The sequence below is a fragment of the Eleutherodactylus coqui genome, chromosome 7 (assembly GCF_035609145.1).
Source record: "Eleutherodactylus coqui strain aEleCoq1 chromosome 7, aEleCoq1.hap1, whole genome shotgun sequence".
Taxonomy (NCBI): domain Eukaryota; kingdom Metazoa; phylum Chordata; class Amphibia; order Anura; family Eleutherodactylidae; genus Eleutherodactylus; species Eleutherodactylus coqui.
In genome coordinates this window covers 229934800-229957013 of record NC_089843.1, presented here as the reverse complement: position 1 = coordinate 229957013, position 22214 = coordinate 229934800, and the positions used below count along the sequence as shown (strand labels likewise).

The window sequence follows — 22214 nt, the reverse complement described above, 5'->3', positions numbered from 1 at the left end:
TGGCGGCTCTGCAGCTCGGCAGCCTCACGCACGTGCCATGCCTGGCCCACATCTTTAATTTGGTGGTTCAGCGCTTTCTGAAAAGCTACCCACGCTTGTCAGACCTGCTCGGAAAGGTGCGCCGGCTCTGCGCACATTTCCGCAAGTCCAAGACGGACGCTGCCACCCTGCGGACCCTGCATCATCCGTTTAATCTGCCAGTGCACCGACTGCTGTGCGACGTGCCCATACGGTGGAACTCTACGCTCCACATGTTGGCCAGGCTCTATGAGCAGCGTAGAGATATAGTGGAATACCAACTCCAACATGGGCGGCATAGAGGGAGTCAGCCTCCTCAATTCTTTACAGAAGAGCGGGCCTGGTTGGCAGACATCTGCCAGGTCCTTGGAAACTTTGAGGAGTCTACCCAGATGGTGAGCGGCGATGCTGCAATCATTAGCGTCACCATTCCTCTGCTATGCCTCTTGAGAAGTTCCCTGCAAAGCATAAAGACAGACGCTTTGCGCTCGGAAACGGAGGCGGGGGAAGACAGTATGTCGCTGGATAGTCAGAGCACCCTCATGTCTATATATCAGCGCGTTTTAGAGGAAGAGGAGGAGGGGGAGGAGCATGAGGAGGAGGGGGAAGAGACAGCTTGGCCCACTGCTGAGGGTACCCATGTTGCTTGCCTGTCATCCTTTCAGCGTGTATGGCCTGAGGAGGAGGAGGAGGAGGATCCTGAAAGTGATCTTACTAGTGAGGACAGCCATGTGTTGCGTACAGGTACCCTGGCACACATGGCTGACTTCATGTTAGGATGCCTTTCTCGTGACCCTCGCGTTACACGCATTCTGGCCACTACGGATTACTGGGTGTACACACTGCTTGACCCACGGTATAAGGAGAAGCTTTCCACTCTCATAACCAAAGAGGAAAGGGGTTCGAGAGTGATGCTATACCACAGGACCCTGGCGGACAAACTGATGGTAAAATTCCCATCCGACAGCGCTAGTGGCAGAAGGTGCAGTTCCGAGGGCCAGGTAGCAGGGGAGGCGCAGAGATCAGGCAGCATGTACAGCACAGGCAGGGGAACACTCTCTAAGGCCTTTGACAGCTTTCTGGCTCCCCAGCAAGACTGTGTCACCGATCCCCAGTCAAGGCTGAGTCGGCGGGAGCACTGTAAAAGGATGGTGAGGGAGTACGTAGCCGATCGCACGACCGTCCTCCGTGACGCCTCTGCTCCGTACAACTACTGGGTGTCGAAGCTGGACACGTGGCCTGAACTCGTGCTGCATGCCCTGGAGGTGCTTGCCTGTCCTGCAGCTAGCGTCTTGTCAGAGAGGGTGTTTAGTGTGGCTGGGGGAATCATCACGGATAACCGTACCCGCCTGTCAACTGACAGTGCCGACAGGCTTACACTCATAAAGATGAACAAAGCCTGGATTTCCCCAGACTTCTCTTCTCTACCAACGGACAGCAGCGGTACCTAAACAATACGTAGGATGCACCCGCGGATGAAAGCGTCGTTCTCTATCATCATAAAAAACGGGGACCTTTTAGCTTCTTCAATCTGTGTATTATATTCATCCTCCTCCTCCTGCTTCTCCTCCTGAAACCTGACGTAATCACGCCGAACGGGCAATTTTTCTTAGGCCCACAAGGCTCAGTCATATTACTTTTGTAAACAATTTTTATACGTTTCAATGCTCATTAAAGCGTTGAAACTTGCACCTGAACCAATTTTTATTTTAACTGGGCTGCCTCCAGGCCTAGTTACAAATTAAGCCACAGTAACCAAAGCAATTAATGGGTTTCACCTGCCCTCTTGGTTGGGCATGGGCAATTTTTCTGAGGTACATTAGTACTGTTGGTACACCAATTTCTTTGGGCCCTCGCCTACAGTGTAATCCTAGTAATTTTTATGGGCTTCGCCTGCACTCATGGTACAGCAAGGTGTGTGGGGTTGGCCTACACTTTTGCTACATAAATGTCACTGGGGCCTTGTCTATACTGCAACTACTGAAATGTGAAAGAGACTGTTATCTCCCTAAACTGCTGCAACGGGAATGTTACTGTGGCCTGTCTTGACTGCTACTACTACTGAAATGGAATTAATACTGTGCTCCCCCTATACTGCTGCTTCAGAATTGTTACTGGGGCCTGTCTTGACTGCTACTATTACTGAAAAGGAACTAAGACTGTGCTCCCCCTATACTGCTGCTAGTGATATGTTACTGGGCCCTGTCTTGACTGCTACTACTACTGAAATGGAACTAATACTGTGCTCCTACTATACTGCTGCTTCGGAATTGTTACTGGGGCCTGTCTTGACTGCTACTATTACAGAAATGGAACTAAGACTGTGCTCCCCCTATACTGCTGCCAGTGATATGTTACTGGGGCCTGTCTTGACTGCTACTACTACTGAAATGGAACTAATACTGTGCTCCCCCTATACTGCTGCTTTGGAATTGTTACTGGGGCCTGTCTTGACTGCTACTATTACTGAAATGGAACTAATACTGTGCTCCCCCTATACTGCTGCTAGTGATATGTTACTGGGGCCTGTCTTGACTGCTACTACTACTGAAATGGAACTAATACTGTGCTCCCCCTATACTGCTGCTTCGGAATTGTTACTGGGGCCTGTCCCTAATGCTACAACTGAAATGTTACTAATTCTGGGCTCTGCCTATACCGCAGCTAATGCTATGTCACTGGGGTGTGGAAACGGAGGCTTCCCTAAGACATGATGGCGGCGAGGCCATTTCCCACTAACACGGTTACTGTTAAGGTGCATATAACCACGGACACGTGGAGAGGACACGTAGTGCCTCAAAAACATCCCCTTCCTCCTCCAACAATGAAAACATTCTTGGCAAATACCTTTGCATTGGTCCGTCTGGTGGCAGTCCAAGAATTTCACCTTTATTGACACAACAAGAGAGCCCCCCCACCATCCCCCCGCCACGGCCCACTTAATCATGGCCACATTCTGAAAACCAACTAAATAAAACCGCGCTACTAGGTCCGCTGTTGCGACCACATTCCCACCAACGCGGTTACTGTTAAGGTACATATTACCAGTCTGACTGGGGCATGCACTGTGGGCCGAAGCCCACCTGTATTGCATCTGATGTTAGCTCTGCTGAGCAGGGCACTGCAATGGGATACATTTATGTACCGCCAATGGGTTCCAGGGAGCCACCCATGCTGTGGGTCCACACGGACTTCATATTAGGGAGTTGTACCTGCCTGTGTCTACTTATAAAAATACCCCAGTCTGACTGGGGCATGCAATGTGGGCCAAAGCCCACCTGCGTTTAATCTGACGTTACCTCAGCCGTGCTGGGCAATGCAATGGGATTTATTTATGTAACGCCGGTGGCTTCCTGGGACCAACCCATACTGTCGGTCCACACAGAGTTGTACCTGCCTGTGTCTACTTATAAAGAACCCCAGTCTGACTGGGGCATGCAGTGTGGGCCGAAGCCCACCTGTATTTAATCTGGCGTTAGCTCTACTATCCGGGGCACTGCATTGGGACAAACTACAGGAGCAATACAGCGCTAATGAGACGTGCACAGCTACGCTAGCATTGGAGTCCGCTGTAGGCCCGCGATTGCTGAGGGTTTGTGCAGAGGCCTATGTCCTGAGTGCAGTGAAAGTCCGCTTCCAGCCTAGGATTGCTGAATCTGTGGGCCAAGGCCTATGCCGTGGGCGCGGTGCAAGTCTGCCATGTTTGGCCGCTCAGATCAATTTTTTGTTCATGTCTTGGGTTTCCTAGGACCCACCTATGCTGTTGGTGCAAACTTAGTTCCCATTGCGGTGTTTGACCTGTCTGGCACAAAGGCACTGACTGACTTGGGTAGGGGGCAGAGCGCTGACAGCTTTCCCCTTGCAGTGTGGATTGAGCTATGTGACACCTTGACAGAATGAATACTGTGTGGCACATGGATTCCCCATTCCTATGCCCACGTTTGCAGCTCCTGATGGAGGTGGCACAGGATTGGAGTTCTCATTGCTTCTGTACAGCATTGTGGGCTATCGCCTCGCCCCTTTTAAAGAGGGTCGCTGCCTGGCCCTGCCAACCCTCTGCAGTGTGTGCCTCTGGTTCCTCCTCATGGCAGACGCACTTATAAATAGACATGAGTGTGGTGTGGCTATGAGGCCAGCGTGTGGCATGAGGGCAGCTGAAGGCTGCGCAGGGACACTTTGGTGTGCGCTGTGGACACTGGGTCGTGTGGGGGGGTTGGGCAGCATGTAACCCAGGAGAAGTGGCAGTGGAGTATCACGCAGGCAGTGATTGTGCTTTGTTGGAGGTAGTGTGGTGCTTAGCTAAGGTATGCATTGCTAATGAGGGCTTTTCAGAAGTAAAAATTGTTGGGAGGGGGGGCTCACTCTTGCCGCTATTGTGGCTTAATAGTGGGACCTGGGAACTTGAGATGCAGCCCAACATGTAACCCCTCGCCTGCTCTATCCGTTTCTGTGTCGTTCCCATCGCTTTCTTGAATTTCCCAGATTTTCACAAATGAAAACCTTAGCGAGCATCGGCGATATACAAAAATGCTCGAGTCGCCCATTGACTTCAATGGGGTTCGTTACTCGAAACAAACCCTCGAGCATCGCGGAAAGTTCGACTCAAGTAATGAGCACCCGTGCATTTGGGTGCTCGCTCATGTCTAATAAGGATGCTTCTTATTCACCTTCCAGCAAACTACTTCAAAACCCTACGTACTATTTTCTCAGGGTTTGTTTGGAGATCACGGAGACCGAGACTGGCCTACAGCCTGATGATAAAAAGGGGCCCTGAGGGAGGCATGGATCTACCTAACATCCCTGATTATTATTGTGCCTCGCATCTAAGCTACTGGATGAACCCAGTGAACCCTATCAGGGATAAGTTATTACCGGATATGGCCCTACACTACAATAAGGAAATCTCAGAGGGAGACCTATGGCTACCTGAAAAAAAACAGTACAGAGCAAAGAATTTCAATCCCTTACTGAGAGGTCCGTGCGAAATTTGGGATGAAGTAAGAGAAAGATTAGCCCCGTCGCCTTCACCAACCCTCCCAATGAAACAATCCCCAAATTATTGGGCTTCAGACCAGATCGAGTTACTGAGTCGATCTGGAACAAACTCGGAACTCATAAGATTGAGGATCTGCTTTCCTTGGCCCATTTATCTCCCCCGGAAATACTTAAAACGCTCCTCCCCTCGCATAAACTGTCCTTTTTGCATCAGGCCACAGTGATCAAGGTAATAGTGACCAGGGTAATAGGTGACTTCATCAAAAAAGTTCAGAGAGGTTAGACCTCTACTTCCCTTTGAGTGCACTCTGAACATAAAAGACACCAAACTAAGGAAAATTGCCCCATTGCGTAAACGCTTCATTGTACCTCAGAATATAGCTAAACCGGCCTTTATTGTCCCCTGAGAGAGGGAACTTGGCATCTCCTTGTCCCAGGAGGATACCAACTCGATACTGGGAACATCGGCACAAGAATCACATTACAAATTACTTGTAAGGTGGTATAAAACACCACAGTGGCTTTATGCATATAAATTGACACCCCAGAATAAATGCTAGAGATGCAAGGGAGAAGTAGGGTCATATCTTCATTTATGGTGGAATTGCACCCTCCTTAAGCCCAATTGGAAGGGGGTCGAGGAAATTCTAAAGAAAATGAAACCAAACTTCTCCTTATTACCAGAAATAATGCTCCTTTGGAAGCTTACCACAACGTTCCACCCCCGAAGGGATACACTGATGGCCTTCCTAATAGATTGAGCAAAGGCCGTGAAACAATGGAAGGAAAGAGTAGACAGACTCTGCAACCTTGAGGAGCTGTCAAGCTGGAACAATGGCACACATGGCAGATTTATTAAGATCTGGACCCCATGGCGCAGTCTGAGGCTCTTAGACATCTTCTCTCACTAAGCTCCCCCACTAGCCCCCCCACCCCACCTGGGACCCCCCATCCCCTCCCCCCTTTCTTTCCCCCCTACCACCTTCTGCTTGTTAGTTACCCTTCCCCTTATGTAGTTGTTCAATAAGGACTTCTATTTTCTTTGTTGCTTATTTCATTGCCTCCGCTTTAGGATTGGTTGCAGGGTGAGTGGACAACTGGACCGAATAGGTTCTTTCTGACCCCAACTGTATGTAATTAGACATTCTCCAACCCGAGGCTGCCATATAATTTAAGCGGCGGCCTGTTGCCTTGTATGCAGGGAAAATACTATGTGCTTTGGATGCTATATTTGTCTTGTATGTGGGACAATTCCGATTATTGTATTTGATTATCATATACACAGCCTGAGTATCTGCTATAGCAGGAGTCTCAGAGTACCTCCCTGCGAGGAGCCAACTTGTTAAATCTGTAAAATACCAATAAAAATCTGATTAAAAAAAAAAAATTGCGACGTCCAGATTGACGCCTGGAGTTGTAAATTCTGGGATGCGGGGCGAAAATAAACTTGCGGAACTCCACGCAGTGGCGGGCACCGCATTACTTGGCCCCAACAACTTCCTCAACCTCCATGGCGCTAGAGGCAGAGTCGTCACTCTCCAAAAAAATCCTCCTCTTCCGACTCCGTTGGATACCGGCGATCAGGGGCCTGGGGACCGCTCACCGCGGTCCCCGGTGGCATCTCCTCTCTCCCGGCTACCTTCAGTAGCCGGGAGACAGGAAATTTTGTTTCTCCCGTGCCGGTCCGCTCTTCTGCACAAGCGCCACCATTTTTCCTTTGGCACGCATGCGCAGAAGATGGCGAAGGGTCTGCTCCAGACCGAATCAGCAGGGAGCAGCGAGGAGGACTTTGGTGAGCATTTTCAGCTCCCCTCATGGAAGCGTTCCGTGAGGGGAGCTGAAATTCTAACTTTTTAAAAACTTTTATTTACTTTAATGCGATCGCCGGTATCCGGTGGATACGTTACTGGGGGTGGGGGTGTCCCCGCAGCCCGGGATGACAGCTCCATGCTGTCGGCTACCTGCGGGCACCGACAGCATGGAGCGGTCACGTCCAGTGCCCACGTGGCTTTATTCCCTGCAGGACACATGTTTTTACGTCCTCAAGGAATAAAGCCCACTTGAGCAGGACGTAAAAAGGCAATGGGCTGGTCACTAAGGGGTTAAAGTAACCATGACTTCATAAGATTTTCTTTGTGCACACCAGATAAACACCAGCACCAAATTAACTCGGGCGAAGCCGGGTATATCAGCTAGTTTTATTATAAAATGTAACATAACAAATAGCACTCCAAAACCCACTAAAGAAACCCACTAAAGAACTCACTAATTCTGTGGCTTCACCAACCAGGGAAATGTTTGTAATGCCTCCTGACGCACACCATTTCCCAAACCACGCCTCCCATCACAAGGCAACTTACTCGAGAGACCCAAAAAGTAACCAACTAGCCTCCAGTCGCCTACTTCCTGACACCAAGGCCCACTAGCCATCCCCAGGCTAGCCACTCCAACCATCTTTGCAGGGCTTGGCCCTGTCAAAGCTAAGAGATGACAGACCCACCAACTAAACAATCAAAGGGGGGAAGGTGGCTATCCAGACCCTGCCTTCCCCCCCACCCTACTTTTGCACTGACTCCAAGGACTTCCCCCTTTAACTGCCACAGCCAGCATGACTTGACCACCTCAAGCCTGTGCTGCACTCCACAGAACCAAATCTCGTTCAATCCTCTCCTGCATGGCCAACAACCATAAATCCACCCCAATATCATTTAAATGCACCCAGTCTGTTCTCTAAAAGTTACCTTCCATGGATTCTAAATCAACATGACGCACTGCCACATCCCCATTGCGGCACACAAAATGTGAGACGTCTAAATTCAACTTGATCCAGGCTTTGTCCAGACCCTTCCCCGATCTAGCACACAGCCACACTTTCGGCGGGACTATCTCTGACCAGACCACAATCAATCCCCGATATGATGTCAACAAACTGAGAATTTCATAATGAATATCTCTAGATAAGTCCCTAAAAGGCCTCCTACCTAGATCGTTTCCCCCTAAATGCAAAACCAAACTATCCAGGCATCTATCCAAACTAACAAATCTCTGTACATCCTGCAACATCCTGCACCAAGACATTCCTCTAACCCCAATCCACCGGATAACAGCCATACTCCTCTGAAACCTCAACTGCCTACCCTATGGCTGAACACCTGCCCTTTCAGCTCTGCAATATACATACGAGTGCCCCATTATCCAGACCAATTCAGGGGAATGACCTGTAACAATAAAACAAAAATCATGTAAGAATATCCCCCACCCCAATACTATTCCCATTAAAGTAACTGTGGCCTGATGTAGGATTTGTAGTGCCCAGACTCTCACCTACCTATCCTCTTAACTGCCACTACCTCCATTCCTCGCCCAACCGCCTCTGTTGCTGCACCTACCCTAAATGAATGTGTCTCAAAAACGCGAACTATCCAAGCCCACTACCCAATTCCACTTTCTGCCCGCAAACCCCCTTGATCCATCTTAGAGTGATGACTAAAGATCTCCAACCGCCCTTCTATTAGTCTAACATCCTCTGCCTGCAAACCACCCCGCACCTTTTTGCCAGGTGAAACTAACTCCCCTAACCTAAATGCCCCAAAAAAGGCCAGCAAAAAAGCAGCCCTAAATAACAGCCTCTCAAACCTGTCCAAATCGAGTCCAAAGCTATCCCCAATTTTTCTAGAAGGCTAAATAACACCGGTCTCTGTGTATCCATTCTCGCCTTCCCCCTCCTAAAACCCTTAAATGCTTTTCTCACCAAAAAATGCTTAGTAACATCTCTCATCCCCCTCAACTTAGACCCGAACGCTACTCCTGACATAAAGCGGTTAACCCATCCCACTGATAACTTTTTCACAGAACTATCCCCAGCCAACTTAACAAGGCCCCCACTCTATCCTCCTTTGAACGTACCTCTCCACACTGCAATAACCACCTCTCCCATTCACTCCATAACATAGCATATGCCATGCTCATACCTTGAGCCAGTGACCCCTCAATTAGTTGCCCCACTGCTCACTTACCATGTTCCAAAGGCGAGACAGGCAAGTCCTCCCTTCCTGCTCTGCTCCCAGGAACAGCCTCCAGAATCCCTCCCACTGAAATCGAGACAGAGCATCCGTGATTGAGGTCTCCTCACCGGGAACGTGCACCACCACATATTCAACGACAACGCCTCCAAAACCAAATGATGCAAGAGAGTAACCACGGATGGAGAGGAAGCAGTCAATGAATTGATTACTTGCACTACCTCCATGTTATCACAGTGGAATCTCACCTTCTTGTTTTTAAAACAACCTCCCCACAATGCAGTAGCCAAGACTATTGGAAACAGCTCCAATAGCACCAAATTACTGACTAAACCCGTGTCCTTCCATTCCGCCAGCTAATCTCCCATACGCCACTGCCCCTGAAAATACGCCCCCAAACCTGTTCTCTCTGCAGTATTTGTAAACAACTCTCAATCCACGTTCTCACTAACCTCCTCGATCTTGATTGATCTCCCATTGTACCTCTCCAAAAAAGCCGCTCGCACTGCCAAATTGCCTTTGTGGTCTTTTCCTAACTGTAGAAAATGATGGGGAGATCACACACCCGCCGCAGCTGCGGCCAACCTTCTACGAAAGATATGCCGCATCTGCATTATTCTGCAAGCAAAGTTGAGCTTCCCTGATAATGACTGAAGGTCTCTCAACATAATCTTAGTAAGTCCACGGGCCCTAGCCACCACGTCCTTCAAATCACTCAATTTCTGTTCTGGCAAATGACATTCCATTGCTTCTGTGTCAATTGTAATGCCTCCAAAACTCAAGCATTTCATCAGCCCTTTTGTCTTATCAGGGGCCAAAGGCACCCCAAAACGTCAGGCGACCCATTGAAGCGTCCCGAATAATGTTGCACACATTGGTGACTTGCCAGGCTCTATGCATTAACAATCATCAAGGTAGTAACCAACTCTATACCGGCAGTATCCTTCACTACCCATTCCAAAAAAGAACTAAAGGCTTCAAAATATGCAAATGAGATGTAACATCCCATAGGCAAGCACCTGTCTGCGAAAAAATTTCCATCCCAATAGCAGCCCAGTAACCAGATACTCAATGGCGCCACTGGTAATAAGTGTAAGGCCGATTTAATATTGGACTTTGCCAATAAAGCCCCTTTTCCATACTTCCTTACCCACATAACTGCAGCATCAAAGGAGGTATACACGACCGAACAAGGCTTGGCATCTGTCCCATCATTCACTGATGCCCCTTTTGGGTAGAATAAGTGATGAACTAACTGAACTTTGTTCAGTTTCTTCTTTGGCATGACCCCCAGTGGCGACACTATGACATCCCACAAAGAGGGTTTCCTAAAAGGACCCGCCTTGCGTCCCAACTGAACCTCCTTAGTATGTTTTTCAGCCACTACCGCAAGACCCTTTAAGGCCGACTGCAAATTCTTTTTTGAAAAGGGGACCCTGTGCTCCGGGGACATGATCTTAAAACCGTCCTGCAAAAAACCCTTCAACAGCACCTCAGCCTTCTCCCTATCATGGTACCTATTTAGATAGGGCACCATCTCTGCCAGTCTCGCTAGCATCATCCCTTTTTCCAGCAACTCCTGAAACCTTACCCTTTCCTTTCTTCAAACACTTAGCTGATCCATGTGATGCTGCATTATAGTGTGAGCAGACTGCTTAAATTGACACCCCCCTCCAAAATTGCATTGGCCTTCATTGAATCGCTAGCACAAACCCAGCCTCTGTCCTCCTCCCTGTCCCCAAATCTGTGACCCACTAGCTGAGCCTGATGACCTGACTTCCCCCTAAAAGGGCTGCCTAAATCATACTGGGGCCAACACCCGCAGAAGAAGACCCATTGTCCTTCTGGTCCCATCTTATTGATGGACAAACCGCTTTTCGTGGCCTAAACTGCTCATCGTAGCACAGCCAGATCAGCCCTCTCTACACTCTATAAGCTTTGCCTATGGAATCTAAGTAGCAAAAAAGGCCGGAACAATTTGCCGGCACCTCTTTCCCAATAACACTAACCAAAAGGGTGAACGCTTGTAACCAATTTGTGAAGTCTGCAGTTTTTAAATGCACCCCCAACGGCCCCTGAAAGCAAACATAGACTTCACCTTTCACCCTATCATCCAGATGAACTCCATCCCCATCATTCTCTGTCTGAACCGCCACTGCTGCCCCTGCCACCTGTTCTACCCCAGTCTCCACAGGCACACTTCCACCTGGAGCGCTATCTCTGCTGGATGACACTCTTGATGGCAAATTCCATGCTAAAACAGGCGACGGAGCCGGTCCCATTTCCTGCCTCTGCAAAAAATCCCACATTTGGCTATCTAAATTAGACAAACACTCCATGGATAATATCTCACTGGGCTGTGTAGGTGCTGTGGACCCAATGAGTGCTATGTAGAGAATAGAGGAAGCCAGTTGCCACATGGCATGGCTGTGCATCTAGCAGACCCAGATCAGCTCTGCCAGTGACTATTGTCACACTAGTGGGACATTGGAAGAATAAGACAGTGTGAATGTCCCATAGAGGTCTCATGGGAGATATAGATGGTAAAAAAAGATTTACAAAAAGTTAAGAAAAATAATAAAATAAAAATATAGAACAAGAGAGAACAACCCAATCGCCCCCAGCCTAGTTCAAAGCTAGGCCGGGTTCTAAAGTATGCAGTGGATCGCAGGCGTTGGTTAAAATTGCTGTACCCTTCCATTTGTGATGCAGCAAAACTTTTAATAAACTTCAATGAGCAAGAACAGATGCCTGATGTGGGGCCAAGGTAGAACAATGCATAGCCCTTACTCCCATTAACAGGTATAGTTTAAAAACAAAATCCCAAGTACTGTTCATTGGATATGTCAGTAGTAAAGTCCTTATCCGTGTACTGGACTACAGCATCACACTTGTCTTGCAATAGCAACTTTACTTCATTGGTCAATCCAGTACACTCACTTTCCAAAGCCTGTTTGGCATTTTCCAAGGTTTCTTTTAAGTTTCATATACTTCAGCTTCTTCATTCAAGCTTATCTGTAGCTGGATCACCACTTGTTCATGGAGAGCTTTATTTTCAACATAAGACAGGTATCCATGGTTTCATGCTATTTAGAGATGAGCGAACGTACTCGTCCGAGCTTGATGCTCGCTCGAGTATTAGGGTACTCGAGAGGCTCGGTACTCGAGACGAGCACTACGTGGTACTCAAGTCAATTCCATTTCCTTCCCTGCATGTTTTGCGCCATTTTCTGGCCAAAAGACATGCAGGGAAGGCATTACAACTTCCTCCTGTGACGTTCCAGCCCTATCCCACACCCCTGCAATGAGTGGCTGGCGAGATCAAGTGACCGCCGAATATATAAATCAGTCCCGCCCACTGCTCGCCTCAGACACTCGCTGGCAGAGATTAGGGAGAATGCTGCTGCTGCTATAGGGAGAGTGTTAGCATCTTCAAGAACCCCAACGGTCCTTCTTAGGGCCACATCTGACCGTGTGCATTACTGTTGTGGCTGCTGGGAGCAGTTTTGCACAAATTTTTTTTTTCATCTCGGGCTGTGCAGGCCATTACAGCTATAGCGTTCTAAGTCTGCAGTCTATTATACAGAGTATAGGGAAAGTGCTGCTGAGATACGTAAAGTGGTAGTGTAGGATCCTGTCTACAAGAACCCCAACAGTCCTTCATAGGGTTACCTCTGACCGTGTGCATTACTGTTGTGGCAGCTGGAAGCAGTTTTGCACTTTTTTTTTTTTTTCATCTTGGGCTCTGCAGACTATTGCCTTGTCAGTCTGCAGCCAATTATACAGAATATAGGGGCAGTAGTGGTCAGGCAGGGACTGTGGTAGTGTAGAATCCTGTCAAAAAGTACCCCAAAAAAGCTCCTCCTTAGGGCTACCTGTGAGCATGTGCATTACTGTTATAGTGGCTCACTATTAGCCAGCTAGGCCTTTCTGCAACCCAGCGTATAATTTTTTCGGCCCACAGTGTGCGTTACATAACCGCTGTGACCCCCCCAAGTGCAGGCCAATAATTGCCTAATTTTTACAACGCTCTGTGCGTCCCGTCAACTTCACGCACAGCGTACACCCACAGCCGCTGATAGAGGGAAAGACATATACACGCTATCTAGGCTCCTGTTTTTTTCAAAAACATCTGAAAAAAAACAATCCTCCTTACAGCTACCTGTGCGCGTGTGCAGTTTACTGCGTGGCTGCTGGGAGTTGTAGTGGCTCACTATTAGCCAGCTAGGCCTTTCTGCAGCCTAGCGTATAATTTTTTTGGCCTACAGTGTGCTCAACATAACCGCTGCCAGCCTCCAAGTGCAGGCAAATAATTGCCTAATTTTTCACACCGCTCTGTGCGTGCCGTCAACTTCAAGGCGATTATATATATTTTTTTTATTTTTACACATTTTTGGATGATTTTCAGGGAAGGGCTTATATTTTTAAGAACTTCCCGAAAATTCATCCCACGCTCGCCGGCAGCCCATTGCTTTCAATGGAGCCGGCTGTATTGCCGGCTCCGTTGAATTCAATGGACAAACACCATTCTTCTCTGCCACAGCTGTTACAGCTGTGGCAGAGGAGAATGATTTGTGTAGTATATGTTCTCAATGGGGTCGGCGCTGCTGCCACCGACCCCATTGAGCGCATATAGAGAACACAAAGAATCGCAGATAGGCGCGATCTGCGATTTCTTGTGTCCTATAATTTATCGGACAAGCGCATAAAAAGCGCCCATGTGCAAAGCAATGGTTCTATAAAATCACAGATCGCATGCGCAAATCGTGCGAAAAATCACCCGTGTGACCGAGGCCTTAGGGCTACATGTGTGCGTGTGCATTTTACTGCGTGGCTGCTAGGAGTTGTAGTGGCTCACTATTAGTCAGCTAGGCCTTTCTGCACCCTAGTGTATAATTTTTTTGGCCTACAGTGTGCGTAACATAACTGCTGCCAGCCTCCAAGTGCAGGCAAATAATTGCCTAATTTTTTACACTGCTCTGTGCGTCCCGTCAACTTCACGCACTGCGTACGGCCACAGTCGCTGATAGAGGGAAAGACATATACACGCTATCTAGGCTCCTGTTTTTTTCAAAAACATATGAAAAAAAATCCTCCTTAGGGCTACCTGTGCGCGCGTGCAGTTTACTGCGCGTCTGTTAGGAGTTGTAGTGGCTCACTATTAGCCAGCTAGGCCTTTCTGCAGCCTAGCGTATAATTTTTTTGGCCTACAGTGTGCGTAACATAACCGCTGTCAGCCTCCAAGTGCAGGCAAATAATTGCCTAATTTTTTACAACTCTCTGTGTCTGCTGTATTTGAAATACACCATGCTGAGGGGTAGGGGTAGGCCTAGAAGACGTGGCCGTGGGCGCGGGCGAGGACGCAGAGGTCCAAGTGAGGGTGTGGGCACAGGCAGAGTTCCTGGTCCAGGTGAATCGCAGCCGGCTGCTGCGGGATTAGGAGAGAGGAAAGTTTCTGAGGTCCCCAGCTTCATATCACAATTTATGAGTCCACGTGGTAGACATTTATGAGAAAATGAGCAGTGTGAGCAGGTCCTGTCGTGGATAGCAGAAAATACATCCAGCAATGTATCGACCACCCAGTCTTCTATGCCGTCCACTGCTGCAACTCTGAATCCTCTGGTTGCTGCTCCTCCTTCCTCACAGCCTCCTCACTCCATGAAAATGACACATTCTAATGAGCAGCCAGACTCCCAGGAACTGTTCTCGGGCCCCTGCCTTGATTGGGAAAAATGGTTCCACTCCCACCTGAGGAGTTTGTCGTGACCGATGCCAAACCTTTTGAAAGTTCCCCGGGTTCGGGTGATGAGGCTAGGGACTTCCGGCAACTGTCTCAAGAGCTTTCAGTGGGTGTGGAGGTCGATGATCATGATGAGACACAGTTGTCTATCTGTGAGGTAGTAGTAAGGGCAGTAAGTCCGAGGGAGGAGCGCACAGAGGATTCGGAGGAAGAGCCTCTGGACGATGAGGTGACTGACCCCACCTGGTTCGCTAAGCCAACTGAGGAGAGGTCTTCAGAGGGGGAGGCAAATGCAGCAGCAGGACAGGTTGGAAGAGGCAGTGGGGTGGGCAGGGGTAGAGGCAGGGCCAGAGCGAAGACTCCCCCAACTGTTTCCCAAAGCACCCCCTCGCGCCAAGCCACTCTGCAGAGGCCTAGGTCTTCAAAGGTGTGGATGTTTTTCAGTGAGAGGGCGGACGACCGACAAACAGTGGTGTGCAACCTTTGTCGCGCCAAGATCAGCCGGGGAGCCACCAGTACCAGCCTCACCACCACCAGCATGCTCGGGCATATGATGGCCAAGCACCCCACGAGGTGGGACGAAGGCCGTTCACCGCCTTCAGGGTCGCACCATTGCCTCTCCCCCTGTGCCCCAACCTGCCACTCAGATCCAACCCCCCTCTCAGGACACAGGTATGAGCGCCTCCCGGCCTGCACCCACACCCTCACCTCCGCTGTCCTTGGCCCCATCCAGCATTGTCTCTCAGCGCAGCATCCAGCTGTCGCTAGCGCAAGCCTTGGAGTGCAAGCGCAAATACGCCGCCACGCACCCGCACACTCAAGCTTTAAAAGTGCACATTGCCAAATTGATTAGCCTGGAGATGCTGCCGTACAGGCTTGTGGAAACGGAGGCTTTCAAAAACATGATGGCGGCGGCGGTTCCACGCTACTCGGTGCCCAGTCTCCACTATTTTTGCCAGTGTGCCGTCCCAGTCCTACACCAGCACGTCTCCCACAACATCAATCATGCCCTCACCAACGTGGTTACTTTGAAGGTCCACTTAACCACGGACACGTGGACAAGTACTGGCGGGCAGGGCCACTATATCTGTTTGATGGCACACTGGGTGAATTTGGTGGAGGCTGAGACCGAGTCAGAGCCTAGGACCGCACACGTCCTACCCACACCCAGAACAGCGGGTCCTTCCTCGGTTCGGGTATCTGCGGCGGTCTATGCCACCTCCTCTAAAGCCTCCCCCTCCTCCCCGTCCTCCTACGCAACCTCTACCTCTCAATTAAGGAATGTGAGCAGCACGTCGCCAGCAGTCGGTGTGGCGTGGCGCGGCAGCACATCGGTGGGCAAGCGTCAGCAGGCCGTGCTGAAACTACTCAGCCTAGGTGACAAGAGGCACATGGCCCCTGAGCTGTTGCAGGGTCTGACTGAGCAGAGCGACCTCTGGCTTTCGCCGCTGAGCGTCAAACCGGCATGGTCGTGTGTGACAACGGCCGTAACCTGGTGGTGGCTCTGCAGCTCGGAAGCCTCACACACGTGCCATGCCTGGCCCACGTCTTTAATCTGGTGGTTCAGTGGTTTCTGAAAAACTAACCGCACTTGTCAGACCTGCTCGGCAAGGTGCGCACGTCTGCGCACATTTCCGCAAGTTCACCACGGACGCTGCAACCCTGCGGACCCTGCAACATCGGTTTAATCTGCCAGAGCAGCGGCTGCTGTGCGACGTGCCCACATGGTGGAATTCTACGCTTCACATGTTGGCCAGGCTGTTTGAGCAGCGTAGAGCAATAGTGGAATACCAACTCCAATATGGGCGGCGTAGTGGTAGTCAGCCTCCCCATGCTTTCACCATGCGCGTTCTGGTATGATGTTCAAAATCTTTGGTCGTTATTCGTGTTCTTCCTCTTACGTAATATATCTAATTACATGCCCGTGTGGGCTACAGTACGTAGGTGAAACAATCCAGGAAATAAAATGTAGAATAAGACAGCATAAAAGCAACATACGTACCAATAAATTAGATTTGCCCATTCCTCGTCATTTCCATGATGCTGGGCATTCTGTCTCTCAGTTGAAATTCCGTGTTATCGACGGGGTACCCCATGTCGATAAGAGGTGGTGATAGGATTGATATGCTCAAGAAACAAGACCTGCGTTTGGATCTATTTGTTAGATACGTTAAGCCCAAAAGGATTGAATCAAGAATATGATTGTGGCCCCTTCTTGTAACTGGTTGTATCTGGTGTGGACATCTTTTCCCATTTTTATATACTGTGGGTGATTTATATTTGATGTGATTTTAATTATTTGTTTTTCTGTCTCATTGCAGGCATCACGTGGTCTCTCCAGCACAGCGCTCTCCGTGCCTACCCTCCTCCTTTTTCCTCCACATCAAACATCATACATGGAAGTATATTGTGATGATAACATATGCATTAGATTTTGCCAAAAAATCCTTTTTTGATTTTTATGTGTATTATAAAAATGAGCATCACGAATATCATCTAGATGTAGTTTATTATATTGATTTCTTCCATGATTTTATGTGACTAAAAGTTGTGGTGAATCTTGTTAATATGAGCCACTTTCCACTGTTTATGCATGCACAGCAGATATATGTGTGTTATACTTATGTCAAAACTATAAGATGATGGTTTCTATGTACAAAGTTATAGAAACATGGTGATATGATGGTCTTTTTGTTTGACCTTTCATACGCAACAAATTTTTGTAAATGAACCACACTATCATGGAACGCTGTCAGCGCTCCACCTGGAGTGCAGACGCAGTGTGATCGCGGCTCACGTGAGGTTTGATTGAATCACGGCATCATGGAATGCAGATTGTGCTCCATTCGATGCGCATGCGTGGATTGTTCGCGCTTCTCGCGAGACTTCGGACGGCACAGGGAATCATCGCCGTCACTGCGCAGTCGCAGAACATCATGGAGATGCTGGGCTGGCACGGTGAGACGCCATGGCGGTGATTACACGCGGCAGGCGTGGCAAGAGGAGGAGAGACCACTACGTAGTATGCTGTGATTTGACATGTAATTAAGTGTGTTTTGTATATATATGTGAGCTATATGGGAGTTTTTGTATACTTGAAAAAGACGTGTATGTCGAAACGTTGTAACCATTTCTGAAGAAATAAAGGATCTTCCTGTGGAGAATTTGCACCATATATGCTGCCATCCTCTTTGCTTTATTCTGGTATTTATGGATCTGATTGGATCAGGATCAGCTTAGATGGCTACGCATTTATCGTCCATCCCTTATGGGTGCGTGGAAGTGTGCTGCTGACATCCCTGTGTATATTATTCCCATCATAGCATACTGATTATGCACAGTCCATCAATAATGTTCCATTCCAGAGAGGGCAGTCTCCTCCTGTATAGAGGAACTCAACAACCCCTCCTGAGTGTAGCAGGAAGCAAAACTTTTACTTTATTTCCTGTCACACCCATACAGGTGTTCTCTCAGTAAGCAGAATGACCGCTTTGGAGCCCTCTGCTGATTACTCTGCTAACTATACTATCATAAAACCTTCAATGTTCCTGGAAGAAATAGTGTTCAGCATTACTGCTCTCTGCACACGGCTTCTTGAATTGACTGAAAGTGACTATGCTGTTGGAAGAATATTTCTGTATTTGGGGCCTCCCTTTTAAATATGTTTGAGGACACATGGGTGTCTATAAGATGTACATGTGCAGCGAGTAAGAAGTTGAAGTCAGGAGGAGCAGAAGGTGGATCAGAGTTAGGAAGGATGTCCCATACAGCTAATAGCAGTAAATGAACCCATTTATTTATACTACATAGTGGAATAATATGGTTTAAGATTAGAGATGAGTGAACGTACTCGGCCACGCCCCTTTTTCGCCCGAGCACCGCGATTTTCGAGTACTTCGGTAATCGGGCGAAAAGATTCGGGGGGCGCCGTGGGTAAGTGGGGGGTTGCACCGGGGAGTGGGGGGGAGAGGGAGAGAGAGAGGGCTCCCCCCTGTTCCCCGCTGCTACCCCCACACCGCCACGCCTTCCCCCGGCGCCTCCCGAATCTTTTCACCCGAGTACTGAAGTACTCGAAAATCGCAGTGCTCGATTGAGTAATTACTCGGAACGAGTACGTTCGCTCATCTCTATTTAAGATGATTCACAAAAGTGAGTAGTTCTTGTGAGCCGTACAGAGGGAAGGAGAGGACTGATGTGGATATAATACAGAGGGGGGATAAATGGGTTATAGGCTTGAAAGCAAACAGCTATAATGAAGGCAGGCTGTGAACCTGGTGAGTAGTGTTGAAAGAACAGGACCAAATTGTTAAGTTTATGCAGGGTGTGCGAACATCAATCTACATGATTGTAATATATTTATAGCTAAAGGGATGAATATACAGTAAAGGCTGGACACAGAGAACACCAAACAAGAAACAAAGTAAAGGGAAAATCTGACCCTATACCACAGAAGTAGGGGAACCCTGCCTAAAAGCGGGCTGATCGTCCCGATTAGGACAGCCTTACAACAGAACCTAGAGTAAACCTAACTCTCCCTAAGTGGAAATACAGAGACATGAACCAAGCAAGACTTAGTTCAAGGAATTCAATTATAAACCAAGCAGAACTTCAGTTCACACTGACCAGACATCTGCATACCTACAGACATAGGGAAATTCAGACATAAACTAAACAGAAACACATGCATACATAGTATCACCAGGGTTCTGAAAGGAGATGATGAGATATGTATAAGGACCTGCACCCTCTAGCAAGGGTGCACAGACCACAGGTTATTGGCTGGTCGGAGCAATCCACACAATCAGCCAGCCAAATCACCCCACAGCTGTAATGATGTTCTCCTAGAAGTACATAGTACTACAAGCTCCAGGAGCACGACATGACAGTACCCTCACCTTTTAGGTGGGGCCTCTAAACCGACAGGACATATTAAAATGGTAAATCTTTCTTCCGACACTACATTGCACAGGACATATCCACTTCGGTTTAGTACAGAGACCTACTTTGTCCTACCAGAAGAGACCACTGCTAGTTGTGCTCTCCGAAAATTATTGCGCTTACAAAAAATGACTCATTCACAAAAAGCAGGGTGATCATTCCAATAAGGACAGTCCAACACAGAAATCTAGGGTAAAGCTGACTCGCCCTAGGTGGAAATAGGGAGAGAGGCAAGAAACACCAGACAGGGTCAGGGCAAATTCAAGCGGCTAACTACAGACAGGACTTAGTTCACACAAAAGTGTCTGCACACCTGTGGATGGAAGGGAATTCAGGCATGAACTAAGCAAGACTAGTTTAAGAGATTCAGACATGAACCAAGCAAGTCTTAAGGTCCATTTAGACTCAACAGTTATCACTCAAAATTCGTTAAAAGTGTTGAAAGTGAGCGATAATCGTTGTGTGTAAACACGTGCCGATCGTGCACTTTTCGTTAGTAATTCGTTCATCGTTGTCTTTTAGTCCGTTTAAAATCCATTGTTTGTCAGTTTTCATTTGGTTTAAATGATATTCGTTCAGTTGTTTAAGGATTTTTTGCCTCATTTTTTTTACCTTCACTGATGCACATGCCTTATAAACAAACTATCATTCAATTATGGTTAAATTATCGTTAAATGTAAATGATACACGATGATAAAAGAACAACTGAAATTCCTGGCCGATAATCATTAAGTTTAACAGTCGTCTTTAAAAGCAAAACCATCGCTCACTTTTGATCATCTAAATGAATTTTGAGCGATAATCGTTGCATCTAAATAGACCTTAATGTCACACTGACCAGGCATCTGCACAACTACAGACGGAGGGGAATACAGTCATAAACTAAACAGAACATAGTTCACACTGGCCAGATGTCTGCATACCTAGAGACTGAGGGAAATTTAGACATAAACTAAACAGAAACGCATGCATGCATATGATCACCAGGGTTCTGAAAGGAAATGATGAGATGCATATAATAACCCTCAGGGCTGGTATTTATGTGCATAGACCACAGGTGATTGACTGGTTGGAGCAATCCACGCACTCAGCCAGCCAAATCAATCCACACCTGGAACGATGTGTTTCTGGAAGTACTCAGTACTACAAGTTTCAGAAACATGGCGTGACAGAAACCACTAGAACCCTCTTTCTGGTCGAACTAGGCTAAAAGTTTGGTTCAACACAAATCAGAATCAAGCTTGTAGTAAAGTTTGACCCGAAACAGGGCTCAACACTAATACTGAACCACGGTGATTAACACAGTCTAAGGTTTTATTCACACAAGTCTAAACACGCAGCTACTGACCCGCGTAAATATTCCGGCCATCAGGAGCAATGCATTTATTCAGATGGCTGGCGTATTTATACGGTTAAATAGCTGCGTATATAGACTCGTGTGAATAAAGCCTAAGATCCATAAAAAGCCTGTATAATACAGGGCCTTTGCGGCTCTTAGACAGTGTTATACACCAGTTTGTATTAATATGACCAACCCAAACTTTTTGCAAACGTTTGGTGCAGCGATCAAACTGAACTTTTCAAAAGTTCACTCATCACTTTTGGTGAGTATTATTGGGTGAAGGCAGTCAGAAAAAAATTAACAATGAAGCTGTAGACAGGTTTGTTTGATTAGTTCTCATAGCCTACCGGTTTGTCTTGTCCTACTGCCAAAATATTAGGTCAAGATGACTTTTGCACTAGTGCCAATCCCTGCCCTGCAGCTAGTGAATAATAATATCCATGGTATTTATACAAAATATGCAGAATTATAAAGCCTTACGTTTGTATGATTTCAGTTCCTCAATTAAAAACCGAGCCTCCTCCTGTATTCTCTCCTCGATGCTCCTCTTCCCCATGCCAAAATTTCTTAAGGTCAGCAGGGTAAAGCGACGCAACTGCTTCCAGCGCTCTCCATTGCCGAGAATCATCCCTGGGATAAGCAAGAACAACTCTTATTGTTATTCATTTTTTATATTCTGAAAAATAATCTATATAGTATAAAGCCATTAGTCAATTGCATTTCATGTTCTTTTGCACCTAGAGCAAAAAATTGTCATTGCAAAAAGATAAAGCATAAAAATAAAATTTCCTTTTGTGATATTTAGTGCCCCTGATCATGACAATTGCTCAGTAGCCCCCTGTCTAAACTTTTCTTATTCCCGCCTTTATCTAGAAATGTAAAACTATTGAACTGTATGCAACCTAAGCTTGCTGAGTTGTTTCTGCATATCTCGTAGACTTTAATGGAGAGATCTGTTTACTTGATCTTGTCATTTTGTGTTCTCCTAAGACCCATTTACATGCAACAATTATCGCTCACAATTTGAACAAATTTGTGCAATAATTGTTAAGTGTAAATGCAAAGCCATCGTGCACTATTCGTTTATTTATCGTTTACTGCAATTTCAGCCTGCATAAAAATGGTTGTTAGTTTCTTTGCTTATCGCTTCATTTTAATG

General features: G+C 47.5%; 1 protein-coding gene across 2 annotated transcripts in view; it reads right to left on the bottom strand.

The window, feature by feature from the left end:
* The window catches only part of LOC136573243 (cytochrome P450 2G1-like), a 105378-nt gene that overhangs the window by 67205 nt on the left and 15959 nt on the right, over positions 1-22214 (bottom strand). For both annotated transcript variants that reach the window (XM_066574541.1, XM_066574542.1), the window contains one exon: positions 21536-21685. In XM_066574541.1, the coding sequence (XP_066430638.1) occupies positions 21536-21685 (150 nt within the window). The remainder of the gene's footprint in view (positions 1-21535; positions 21686-22214) is intronic.